Genomic DNA, 14,328 nt, shown 5'->3' with positions numbered 1-14,328 from the left:
GCGTCATCATGACATTTAGTGTCGTACAACACCGCTCATCTGTTCAGCAAGCCGCCTCTGTATCTTATTAATCTACCAGCGTGTTTTTGAGCATGTTTTAGAAATTGTCATGCTTTCTGATTACTTCTAATTATTTCTCTGATTCGGTGGAACTCGCTTGCTTTGCTTTGTGGTGTGTTTGTTTTCGGTACACGTAAGTACGTGTGTGTGTGTGCAGATATGAGTGCGCGGAGTAAATCAGACTGCGAGCATTACAGAGTAACATCAGTTAGATGATGCTCAGCAAGCGTGAGGTTCAGCGGTTGAATTGATTTCATCTGCATATAGATGATAGGTGATTTACACCCTCTCCTACTGATGAGACCTCACCACACACACTTAAACACACCCCTCAGGAAGAGAATGAGTGTTTGATGAACTGTGGATGAGTGTAGATTCATATCAAAATCTATTTAATGTTTCTTGCTGCTCTAAGAACCAACAACTATGCATTAATGTATGTGTGTGATGGCCTGAAAGCTGATGGGGCATATGGCATTTCTGATTTAATAACAAGTGTGTGTCTATTGATCCCTTCCCACAGGATCCATAATGCTCCATGCTTTGCTGGAACTAGGCTTGATTTGAGATAAATTTGAGAGGTGATGTGAATTATTAAATGTTATTTTATAAATTATTTTGAAGAGAAAATGAGCTGTGAATATGGATAAAAAACAATACATAAAACAATAAATACATTCTGAAGAGATGGACATACACTATTGTTCAAACACACAGAAAAAATCTAACAATTTAATAGTGTAGACATATACAAAATATCCAAATGTCCATCTGCTTTCCAGAATATTCATATGATTATTTACACTCTTAGACTTCAAAAAGCACAGAAATTACCACAAAAGTACTCAATGTCCAGTGCGACTGAGCTAACCAGAAAGGAAAGATTATCAGTGAATAGCTTAAATGTAACTTAAATGTTGGTCTGTTCCTCATAAAAAAAAAGATATCAAATGACTTTTAAAATGTCATACAGGTTTGTCATGACATTTCATTTTTGATTGATCTTTCCATTTAAGTAAAGTCACACACACACTTTACTCTTACAGTGGACCATGCAGATACCGAAATGCCACATAAATCTCTACGGACAAAATATAGCAGATGGAGTGTTCTACTAGGTTTAGAGAAACCTTGCAGACTAATGTTTTAAGAAGATCAAATAATTTCCTTGCTTCAAAATAAAATGTATTAGTGTTAGTAATCCTTGAGGCCTCCCGTCTCAAACAGTGTCTGACTGGACGCACAAAGCCTTGTCTTGGTATGGCATAATTACCTCTAGACAAATGGATATGTGCTGACTATGGCTGAATTTAAAATAAGCCTGCTCTGACCCACCTCCCCCAATCAATGCTAGTCACTTTATGTCTCTATTAATGAGATTCCAGCAACAATGCATGGTTAGAGAAAACTAATGGGCTTTTACGCTATACAGGACACCTGCATTTGTTGCATTAAAGAAGCTGTAATGTATTGAGAACAAGGCTGGGATCAGGAAACACAAAGTGTTTTTTGGCATAGAGCATTTCAAATGCAAAATAATGTTTGAAATGATACTGATATTCACATCTAAAAAGCGTCTTCTTTAGACTACAAAGGTAGATGTTCAGCTGATTGTTCTTGCTGTTCTTTTCCATAAATTAAAGGTAAACAGTGACCAGGATCTGTCCAGGTCAAATAAAACACTATAAAAGCACCATAACAGTAGTCAATGTGATTGTGTACTATATTCCAAGTCTTCTAATGCCAAATTATTGTGTTAGATTTTAAAAATGCTTTATAATCTACAACACTGATTAAAGGGATAGTTTACCCTTTTTTACAAATTATGACAATTCATTCATTCATTCTTTCTTTCTTTCTTTCTTTCTTTGGGGCGGCAGTGCAGAAATAATGAGGCTGATTTCACAGGCTGTGCTGTATGTCCTGTGGTCACTGTTTGCTAATGTGCTGGTCAGCAGGACCTCTCAGCAGCAGAGGGAACATCTGAGCAGCAATGACTTTGCTCTAATTGGGCCAGCTACACATGCAAAGTGGGATTATGTTAACAAGATGAGTTTCTTGCTAGAACAGTAGACTAAATATAGAACTCATGATGTCTAAATAATCAAGTGTCATGTATGCAGACTTTTGACTATTGGCATAAAGTCTGGTCCACTTCACAAATTATTCTTGGTTAGACTATAAGCACCATCCAAAGGGTCATAGTTTGACTGGTTGTAATAAATACATAATTATTATACACAGAGGAGGTGTATCTTTATTGTAACTGGCTTTGTAGGTATTTACATCCATTACTTTTTTATCTGACTATGGCGCACAGCAGCAAAACTCACCTTTATAATAAAGACTAATTAAAAAGGTTTCTCTCTGCATGAGAAAACATGGATCAATAGGTGTTCCTCATGGATTTTTTTTTTTTTTTTGGAGGCGTACCACTTGTAAAAGCATGTCAGTTTATTATTATTCTATGGTCTATTTCAGGTAATCCTACCCATAAACAGAACATGAAGACAAAAAGAACTGTGCTTGGCCAGTTTACACATCAGTCAAAACATATTTTCCTGTTTGAATGGGTGGCTGTTGTCCAGAGTGAGCTGCATTGAGGACCAGACTTTTCTGCCTCAAGTCAAAAGTCTGGCTAGGCGAGACTAATGAGAGCCTGCCGGGCGGCGTGTGTCATGTGATGCGACAGGTCTTTGATAGCTATGACTACAGCATCTCCGCCCTGATCTCTAAACATAAACACTGTCTTTGATCAGCTCGGGCTCACACACGTTCACACAGATAGACAGAACGATGATAACACCGCTCTCTGTGCTCTACAGCAACAGATATGTAGATACGATTTTTAGTTTCAATAGTATTCTCATGGCTGGAGATAGTTCTGGGATTTGAGCTTATAAGGTTTTAAACTCATAAGGATGGAAAGCAGACACGCTAGCCAGATGCTGTGTGCTGTGGTACATTTTTAAAAGGAGCTGTTCTTGCGGTAAAAGACAGCACATGGTAATCAACTACACTCCACTGCGCTCAATTACAATCAGGCATCTCAGAGACAAGAGATGAGACAAATAAGAGATTGTTTGGCAGTACTACAATAAACAAATGTGCTAATTTAACATTGCTGGATTTAACTCAGCCTTTTAAATGACATTGAATTAAACTGTAGAATGACCTTAGTGAAATGAACCAAGCTAAACTGCTCTGAACAGAGCTTAACTGAAATGAGTTGATGGGCTGTGTTGAACTGAACTGAAATAAGCTTTAGACAAATGGATGAACGATGAGTTGAATTGAGATGTTGTGCTGTGGTGTACTGGACTGGAGTGTACTGTACTGAACTGAACTAAAGAAAGCTGAAATGAACTGAGCTGAACTAATCTAAGCTGTTCTGAACTAAACTGAGCTGTAGTGAACAGATTTGAACTGAGATGTTCTGTATGGAACTGAACTCAATTGAACTAAACTAAATTGAGCTGTATTTAAATTAAGATGTTGTGCTCAAAACAGTACTAAACTGCACTGTGCTGAAAACAAAACAAAAAAGCTAAACTGAGTTGAAAAATAAACTGTACTGTTGAATTGAACAAAGCTAAACTGAGTTGAACTGATATGTTGTGCTGTAGTTAACTGAACTGTACTGAACTGAGTTTACCTGAGATGTGTTGAACTGAACTGAACTGTGCTGAATTGAATTGAACTAAGCTATACTGAGATCAACACAGAATTGACTGAACTGTACTGAACTGAGTTTACCTGAGATGTGTTGAACTGAATTGAATTGAACTAAACTAAACTGAGCTGTACTGAATTGAGTTGAGCTGAGATGTTGTGCTGTAGTGAACTGAACCTTACTGAACTAAACTGAGCTGTGCTGACTTGAACTGAATTGAACTAAACTAAATTAAACTAAGCTGTACTGAACTAAACTGGGCTGTACCAATCTGAAGTCAGCACAGTTGAACTGAATGAGCTGAACTTACATGTTGTGCAGAATTAAACTGAACTGAACTGCACTAATAAACTAAACTGAGCTGTACTGAATTAAGAGTGTGCATTAAAAAGACAAAAGTGATGCAAAAATAGTGTACTTTAGGAACAAATGAGAGAATAAAAATGACAAGCACTCTTATCTAAATCTCTGGCAACTTTTGGATTTAGTATTGAATAGAAACACTTTTTAAAATGCTGTATAGAGTGTTATTTAATGCCCTGTTTAATTATGAAAGAATACTAAAATATTTACTGCCCATATATGAACAACTATCTATTGTGTCCATTGTAAGAGCTTTAAACAAGTCTCATTTATGACAAATTTGACAGTTAAAAGTACATTCCTGCCCTTTAATCTTCAGGCTTATTACACTGCACACAAGATCTTTATTTCTCCACAAAGACATCACTCATCTTTTATAAACTTGTCTTTGTGTGATATCTGTAAAATGAGCTGAGAAACAGAGACTGTGTAAATGATGGAGGCTGCAGCTCCTTCTGCGGCGCTGAGGATGATGGACATTTTCTATTAGCCGCTCTAACGCCACTCCCAGTGTGAGAGATGAGTGTGTGTTCTCATGTGTGTTTGTGTGTGTTAGATGTAGCTCAGATATATATCTACATTCCTCCAGACTAGAGCTCTGCATTTCAGCCCGGGCCCGACGGGCCCCAACTTTTTTACGCCATAGTTCAGATGCGGACCGGGCCCCGGGCCTGTTTTAGGCTTCTCCTTATTATTATATTTTAGACATTCATCAATTAGTGATAACAAAAAAAAAATAAAAAATGCTGCGCTGGTGGAAACAACACGAGCCCGTGCTACCGAGACTGTCAAGAGTGACTCGACGGTGTTTAATGTCCCGCCAGCAGCATGTGCGTGCCGTCAGCGCAGCTGAACAGTTCTGCGTTCAAATACATGCAATAGGCTTAAGCTTGCCGCAAAGCACCGGCTAAAGAAATTACCATAAATGTGACAGGGGAAAATAGTAAGGAGATATTTGAATTATTTACTAATAAACTAGTGTTTTCTGAGTCTGTGTCACCATCTCCACATTATAATGAAAGAGTTTTTGTTTTAGATTTGTTTTGTTTCGTTAAGTAGTCATTTAAAGCTTTCTAAAGATATATTTATCATGTCTGTGAGGCATGTTTTTACTGAGTTTCGGTTCATTTTTGTACTCCTGTTAAAGATGAGACGGCAAAAAGTGAATGTTTGTTTTCTTTATTTTATAAAAGCGCAACGTTTTGTTGATATTGTGAGTGCACACAAATAAAAATAGACCCTTTACTCTTATCTTTATGAGCAAAAATGACCGCGTATCCACTGAAAAAAATGCAAGTGATCGCGCTGGCGCCTCAATGTCTCCACACACACTTGGATATAGCGCACATTTATCTAGGGTTAACGTTTAAACATTGTTATATGCTTGAACTGTTTTATATCTATAGATTTTACTTATGGCAAGTCGTGATGATTTGAGAAGGCTAAATTGATCAAACATAGGCTCACTGTCTGTCTTTGGCCGCTTGGTCGTTACTTAAAAAAAAACTAAAACTTATATTTAATGATGATTTAATGAACATAAAATGCTCCAAATGTTTTTCTAAATTAACACATTTTTTAAAAACGAAACAAAATATAATCACTTTGCTATTACATACAAAACTGAACTATTTTAATAGCTGAAACAGTAGTATAAGCTGTTTAGGGAGAAGAGGAAAAAAAGACAGGCCGGGCTAGGGCCTGAGCGTCTCGGGCCAGGGTCGGGATAGGGCCTAAATTTGAGGCCCGTGCAGGGCTCTACTCCAGACTCTTGGACTACGCTATATGATTGACACGTCTCAGACAAGACACTTTGTCACAGGAGAGTACAATACTGTAAAGCCAATTATTAGGGTTCTTGCATATAATTATGTGTAATGTACTGTTATTATTATAGTAAACATGTAACATGTAACATGGACACTGTTAAAGAAAGTGTTACCCAATATTGTAAGACATTGCATTCCTTAGCACGTTTCTAAATGAGCAGGTCTGCTCACTGGTTTCAGCTCAGTCCCTCTCTCCTAATTAGAGGCTTATTATCTAAACAGCTGTCTTCTTGATGCCCACTCCAAATATGGGGGCACGTATAAACTTGCGCGCACACAGAGTCATTACTGAGACATTAAACTATAATAAAGTGCTATATCTGCCTGCTGGGCTAAAAGGTGCAGTGCTGCTGCATGTAGTAAATAATGATTTAATGCAGCGTGAGGGTGAAATGTTAACTTTACTTGCCAGGTGTTACTTGTTTGTTTTAGTATTTGTGTATGTGAGAGTGCTCACACATGTGTCAAGTAGTTTTTTTTTTGTCTGGCTGCCCACCACCAACCAAATGTATAACTAGGTCTGCATAAGCTGGTTTATATTAGTTAATTAAATGGTTGGTATTATGGGGGAAAAAAGTCCATACATTTTTTTTTTTTGTGAGGTCATTCAGAGCCATAAACACATTTACATAGTTTTTGTTTACATGTCAACGCAGTTCTATAGTTAATAATTTGGTGTTGTTACTTATGTTTAGGTCTACCATAACCAATGTCATTTAAATATAGTAATCTTAAAGGTATAGTATCAAAAACAGCCTGTTCAGTGTAAACACAACGTGCTAACCAAATGTAATAGAATGAAGGGATATTTTTAACTATAGAAGGGAATCTTAGGCACTTCTTTTGGGCTAAAAAAAAAATAAAAAATTATTCACACTATGGCCATCACAATAGAAACATTAAAAGTGCCTAAAACACTGCACATTGATGCATTCGGCCTTCAGCATTCCTCAGCGTGTCAGGTACAAAATGAGTCACAGGTGTTGATATAATTAGTCAGTGAACTTGGGAGAAACCAAAGAACCATTACAGAGGGACCTATAACTGTCACACTCTGTGTAGAGAGGAACGAGGAGACGCGGAATACACAAAACAATCTTTAATGGAGTCCAGGAACAGGACATATCCAATACATGGAATCACAGGAAACACACGTAGCAACAAGTAGACCCGACAAACAAGAACTGAATGGAATATGGCTATTAAAGACAGGATAATTATCAGGATCAAATTAACACAATTAACAGGAGACAGAAACTGGGTCACGGAGCAAAAACACACACAGACAGGTCCATAATCCTGACATAAACCATGTTAACCATTATAAAATATAATGACTTACAAAAAACTGTTCTACATTATATTTTACTATGTGCACGTGTTAATGCATATTATGTGTATACAATATATTCATATTTCAAACATTTGAAATATATTTCACCTTTAATTTTTTTCATTGTATATACAACTGCTCTTTCCTCAAAAACATTAAAGATGTTCCTTCTGGCACTGAGGGCCTGGTATGCAGCCGCTGTGGGACGTTATGAGAATTCAATACAGTCTGTTCCCTCTCTCTGGGGGTTCTGATGGCACCTGTTCTTCATCATGTGCTCTGTACTCACTCAAGGGCAATGGCACCCTGAACACTTCACTTACTCATTTTGTGTGGGTTTGTCATGAATATGAAATGTATTGAAACTTGGCAAACTAAGCTGAGCTGCTGACTGTGAAGTTCTTGTCTACAGTAGAGGAAATATCAGGCCAAAAAAGTTCCTTATAGTTTCTGTTTTAAAGATTCACCTATTTAAGGCATGACTTGAAAGTGTACCCAAAATTTCCTAAACAGCATTTTACAGAATTTGTTGTATTGAAATAAATGATAGTTTATTGTTGTAGTTCTATGTTACATATAATGTGTAATCGGTTCAATCAAACTTTAAAAAAGATTCATTAGTTTGAAAACCAAACTGAAAGTGTGTGTGTGTGTGTGTGTGTGTGTGTGTGTGTGTGTGTGTGTGTGTGTGTTTTAAGTGTTTAGAGTTTGGCCAACCAGTCAGGAATTTTGGCCTAGGAGGGACATTTGCCCTTCCAGACAATCTGAGGCTCAAGGTATTCCTAAAATATTTTCACTTGGTTTGTATGTGAATGAGAGTTTGTATGTATTTGGCTTCTCTACAGCTGGCTTGGTTCTTCAAAATCTAGTCTACATTTTTGTTCGTTTGCTCTTTTCTGAGGGTCCAATACTAATCAAAATTTGGAGTCATTCAGATTTTTTTTTTTTTTTTTTTTTAAATATATATAAAAATTAATACTTTTATTCATCACGGTGGCATTAATCTGCTCAGTAAAGTAAAGACATTAATAATATTACTTTTATAATGATTATTTGTATTTCAAATAAAGGCTGTTATTTTGAACTTTATATTCAAATATTGAGAAAGAAAAAAAACCGTATCACTGGTTTCCACAAAAATATTAAGCATTAATATTTACTGTTTTGTTTTCAACATTGATAATAATAAATATCACTTAAAAACCAAGTCAGCATTAGAATGATTTCGGAAGGATCATATAACACTAAAAATTGGAGTAATGGCTGCTGAAAATTCGGCTTTGGCATCATAGGAATAAATGACTTAATAATAAAATATATTTAAAATATATTAAAATAGAAAACAGTTATTTTAAGCTGGAATTTTTAATATAACTGTTTTTACTGTGTTGCACCGCAATACTATCTATCTATCTATCTATCTATCTATCTATCTATCTATCTATCTACCAGTATCTATCTATCTATCTATCTATCTATCTATCTATCTATCTATCTATCTATCTATCTATAGGTTAATATTTTTGTGAATGCTCAGTGGGTGAAATTAAAATCTTATTAAAAATATTAATTGTAAATGCAAAAAAAGGGGGGGGGGTCATTTTAAATGATAAAAGTGAATTTAGGCATCACAGCATTATAATTTATGCTTTGAAAAATGGATATAAAATTTGAGATTTGGTAGTCTCTGCTTCATGTCTCCAGTCCACCCATAGAGGGCGATGAATATCTTCCCATCCTCCATCTCGTATACAAGGAGAGAGAGCTTTGTGATAGGTTCCCACTATTAGGCACGTTTCTTCTGCAGCGTCCCAGTGCTCAACCTCTCTTTCTCTCTCTGTCTGTCTCTTTCTCGCTCTCTCTCTCAGTCACTGCAGAGCGACACTCTGTTACGGCAGCGTGCAGAGAGACAGCCTGTAGCACTGAACCCATGTAACACTGCTAGGAAACCTTCACACTGTGGCCGTAAACCTGTGGAGACCTGGACTGCACACACACACACACACACTCATGCAATCACAGACATGCTCAAATCATCGCCTGCAACATCTGGCTGAGCCGTGCAAGAGAAGTGCCGTTCCATTGCGCTCTGTGAGTCGACTTACGAATTGTGTGTGTGCGAGGGATTTGAATGAGGCTTCGGGGTCTGCTGTCTTGATTTATTTCTCTCCAAGGAGCTGAGTGTGTGAGACTCATCAATTTGTGTGTCATTTGGTGATGTCTGTGTTGGATATTTATGCATGATTTAATTGTTTGATGATGAGTCTGATTTTTTATGCATTGTGTACATAGCTGGATTTTATTTATGCATGATTTAATTGTTTGATTGTGAACCAGAGGTTTTCTTTAACTGATTGTGTGTGTGTGTGTTTGTGTGTGTGTAAATAGCATGATTGTCGTGTTTGATTAACCGGCATGTCTGAAGTTGGTTATTCTAGATGCATCGGGCTTGTTCTACATAGAGTTTTAAAATCCACCGGTGTGTATGAGTGCATACATTGATGGCTGATTTGTGTGTTTGTTGGGTACACATTTGAAGCATGGAAAACCGGTTTCTGAAACCCACATGAGCATAGTTTCTTAGTGTGACATCATTTAGGCACTGTCCTTGTGCTTTTTGATGACATATGACTGTGCCGATTATGTCTTGCAAGTCAGCCAGACTGTGTGTGTTTAAATGATGGGTTAGGGAATAGTTCTCCCAAAAATGAGCATTTGATGTTCAGGAGGAGAAATTTTGAAAAATGATCATGCTGCCCTTTTCAATACAATGAAAGTGGATGGGGACTGGAGATTCTGAGCTCCCAAAATTATTTTTAAAAACTCTATAAAAGTAGTCTGTATGACTTATATGTCTTATAAAAGCCTTATGATAGTTTTGTGTAATTTAAGCCACTATTACCTGCAAATCTTGTTTGATAGCCATGGTCATCCTTTAAGTGAATGAGGACTTGGATTGACAATGAAAGTGGATGGGGATTGGAGATATCAAAACATAGCATTAAAACATTATAAAAAAAATTCCATATGACTTGTGCACTGTATTCCAAGTCTTCTGAAATCATATGATCACTTTGTGTGTGAAACAGGCCAAAATTCTCTGAAAAAGTCATTTTTCTGAATTGTACTCTCCGTCATAGATCTCAAATCTTATTTTTTGATGCACATATTCAAATTTGACACATGAAGATGTATCACACTAAGTAAAAGCAATGCCACCAAACATCACTGTTCTCACTAACCTTGTAACTATTTGTGATGCACTTAAATTTTACTTAAACTTGTTTAAATTGTTTGTTGGAAGGATTTAGAAATTATTAGAAGTGCTTTATGTTCTCTTGTTATAACTATTTTTGCACTAAGTTTGAATAAACTAAATTTTTTAACACATACTGTATATATATATTATATTTATATATTATGTAAATTTTGAAATGCTGCCGGTGTGTGTGAGTGGGGACACTATCCTTTATTTTCCTCATCTCTAAATTTCACTTGCTTTTTTCCCGTATACTCTCATGTGCCTCTCTCTCTGTTTTTCGCTTCACCCCCTCTCTAATTCTCACCCTCTATCCATCTGTCTGCTGATGAAGCACATTTTTTGAAGAGAACCCCCTCCCCATTTCATCATGGGATGTAATAATGATGACGACGTGTGTGCGTGTGTATTTATCACTGGGACGCCCCATGGGGATCCCTGCACTCTTATGTGTTCAGAAGTCATTTCTATGTACTGTACCATGAAAAATGTGATGTGCATTTGGCCAGTGTGTGTGTATGAGCGGCACTGTGTGCTTATATAGATGAGAAGCAACCTAAACAGGAAGGAAGGAACCTTTTAGGAGCTTGAAAAAGCTTTTTCAACCACAGAACAAAGTGGAAACTATCACAGACATATTCTCGCAGCTCTACAGGCGATCCCTTTGAGGTCAGGTTTTTGTTTCGAGTGACTAAATCATGATTTGCTGCAGTATTGTCATGCCTTTTCCTCAGAAAATAGAATGGCTACACACACATTCACATAACGGAGTCCTTCATTACTACTGAAAAACTGCACACAAAGGCATTTCTTCACAGAGTTTATTGTGAATGTGAAGTAAACGCCAAGAAGCCTGTTATCAGATGCGATTGTATTGTGGTGGTCATCTGTCTGTGTGTGTGTGTGTTACAGGAGGTGTTGTGGATAAAGATCTCAGGCAGTATCTCAACCTGCGTTTCCAGAAGGGCTCTTTGGACCACGAGCTGCAACAAATAATTCGGGACAACCTCTATCTTCGTACGGTACCCTGTGAGTAACTCTTCACCCTGAATTCCTTAACCTTCAACACTGCTGCTCTTACTGGCTTGGTCCTCTCGGCCTGGCCACTGACTTCTTATTGATTAAGCCTTGGTTGATGTTTTCTGATCACTGCAACAGGGCAGTCACACTTCATTTTACTTATATGAAATTGTTTCGGACCCTGCAACGTTGCTAGGATGGATGTCAAAGCATTGGTATTGGGTTGGTTGCAAGGCTGTTTGCTTTCTAGCAGTGCTAAGGTGTGGATTTCTGCAAATTTTCAGTGCAAATAAGGTTAATCGTCAGTAATGTAACAATGTATGAAGCACTGCTCTCTTTCAAATCAAACATCTTTCTGTTGGTCAACACTGCAAATTTTGGAGAGACCGACTTGAAGCAGTTGCGAAATCTGCATGGGGAATAATTCAACTTTACGCAAAATTCCTGATCATGTGGATTCCTATTGAAATGATTGGATTTTATTGGCAAAATAGTTTTTTTTAGTTTTCCCTGGATCCCTGGTTAAAATTGCCTTTAATGTGACCCTTTCTGATCTTTTCTGTGATTTCTTTCTTGCTGGTCCAAACCAAAGAATCCACCTTGATATCAACAATCTTCATAATCTAAGACGTTTAAGTCAAAATTTTTTATTTTAATTTTTTTGCAAACTGAAGGTCAGAATTCACCAAACTTAACTTTAGTATGCAATAAAGCACACAAAGTCAAGTGCAACCACCCAGTTGTGGTTGAAAATACCCTTAAAGGGTTAGTTGGTTAGTTCATACAAAAATGAAAATTAGGCTGCATTTTACTCACCCCCGAGGCATACTATGCGTATATGATTCAAAACGTAATAATCACTTGAATCTAGCTTGCGCTCACTGTTGTAAACAGAAACAGTTCGGAAGCAGGGGAATTACGTATGTGGTCAGCTTTGCACCGCTCAGAAGTGACATACGCAGAAACGCAGCGGACAGATCAAAACAAAACAATGGTCATTAATTAGAAGTACAAAATGAGGATTTGTAAAGAAGAATGTCAGAGGATTTCAATATAAGCCAAGAGGAGAATGGTTTTCCTTTGCTAAAGTAAGGAAACTTTGCTTCTTTTGATCCTGTAAACAAACACTGGTTTACACGAGACTCACCAGCGCATGCGCAACACTGACCTCATACTTCATGCTCCCGGAACTGCTTCTGTGTTGGAGCAAGCTAGATTAAAGTGATTATTACGTTTTAAATATGGATATTTTTCCTACAAAAATGCATCGATTCGCTACAGGAGGCCTTTTTTCACCCCCCGGAGCCGTGTGAGACACATCAAATACAAAATTTCTATAACAATTTCACGTCTTTTGGACTGAAGCAATGCAACACCCGCTGACTGCAACGATAGAGCTTGAAAGATCAAAGACAATTTTTTATATAACGCAGACTGGATTCGTCTTAAAGAAGAAAGTCATATACACCTAGGATTCCTCGGGGGTGAGTAAAACGCAACCTAATTTTCATTTTTGGATGAACTAACCCTTTAAAAAGAAAAACACTTTAGTATTCGCTAGTCTTTATTGTTATAATGAAGTGAAGTTTGTATCTGTATACTTAGAGTTGTAGTCCAGAACCAAAGAGGTGTTTTGAAACATTTGAAAATATTATACACAGTATACTTTGTCTTTGGACTGCACCAATGCTTGAAAGGATTTCCGTGAAGATTTACTCAAGTGAAGCCCTTGTGTTATGTGTTAAAGCAAACGAGGGAGTGAAAGAGAGAGAGAGAGTGATTACTGTCCAGCTGAGAGACTGAGCTGTGATTCCATTAGACCAGAGAGCGACACGTGAGATCCGTACCCAAGAGCAAGAGAGAGGTCTGGAGAATACAGATAAGAGAGAGGGATGGACTGACAGAGATTACGATAAAAAAATGAGAATGAGGTGTGAGGACCCTAGATAAAACGTAGCAGATGTTGGATTCATTGAACACTTGCAAGAGGGAAAAGAAACAAGGAAACTGATAGCTTGAAATAAGAAGACCGAAACTGAGGTAGAGAGGAAGATTGGATAGGTTGAAAACCCATGCATACAAATGTATTTTTATTCATATGTAATGTCATTGCTCTGTTTCAAAAGCTAGTGAGCTGCCTACTTAGAAAACGTCTCAGGTTACGATTGTAACCATGGTTCCCTGTGTAGGGAACGAGACACTGCGTCCTCTAGGGGTCACTATGGGGAACGCCTTGTCGTGACCCGTGTCTGAAGCATACATTGAAAAAAAACAACAAGTTGGCCGTCGACAGCCCCTGACATCACTACCGGTGTGACTATAGATAAATAGGTGCTGGGAGAACACGTCATTCACTTCTTCGTCTGAAGCTTGCGTCCAAAGCATGGCAGGAAGCTAGAGGACGCAGTGTCTCGTTCCCTACTCAGGGAACCATGGTTACATTCGTAACAGGAGACTTTCCCTTTCAAGGGAACTTCGAACTGTGTCCTCTAGGGGTCGCTATGGGGAACATTATACCCACGCCGCCATGCTGAGGGGAGTGCAGGCCAGAATCATGGCGATCACTAAGTACCAACTCTACCATTTCCATGGGAGTTACCCCTGGGACATTAGACGGCTGTCCGAGACACTATCCCTTACGGCCAAAGGCCTAAGTTACATACCCAACTTACCTGTTAGGGCCTTGACCCGGGGTAGAGCTCAAGGCTTGGAATCAAGAAAGATTCCTTTAAAGGAATACGGCAAAGAGCCTAGCATTTTATACTAAGGCTTGCCTGTCACATAGGGGCTA

At 37.8% G+C, this 14,328-nt stretch overlaps 1 protein-coding gene across 15 annotated transcripts in view; it reads left to right on the top strand.

The window, feature by feature from the left end:
* LOC109061653 (membrane-associated guanylate kinase, WW and PDZ domain-containing protein 2-like) overlaps positions 1–14,328 on the top strand; it is a 173,590-nt gene that overhangs the window by 27,155 nt on the left and 132,107 nt on the right. For 14 of the 15 annotated variants that reach the window (XM_042742773.1, XM_042742778.1, XM_042742765.1 and 11 more), the window contains exon 2: positions 11,430–11,546. In XM_042742773.1, coding sequence (XP_042598707.1) covers positions 11,430–11,546 — 117 coding nt within the window. Of the gene's footprint in view, positions 1–9,026; positions 9,350–11,429; positions 11,547–14,328 lie in introns of those variants that run through there. The other variant, XM_042742835.1, reaches the window with a different exon arrangement.

This window comes from Cyprinus carpio, chromosome A4, assembly GCF_018340385.1.
Source record: "Cyprinus carpio isolate SPL01 chromosome A4, ASM1834038v1, whole genome shotgun sequence".
In the NCBI taxonomy this organism is placed as follows: Eukaryota; Metazoa; Chordata; class Actinopteri; order Cypriniformes; family Cyprinidae; genus Cyprinus; species Cyprinus carpio.
The sequence above is the reverse complement of the archived record's forward strand: the minus strand, read 5'-3'. Positions and strand labels throughout refer to the sequence as shown.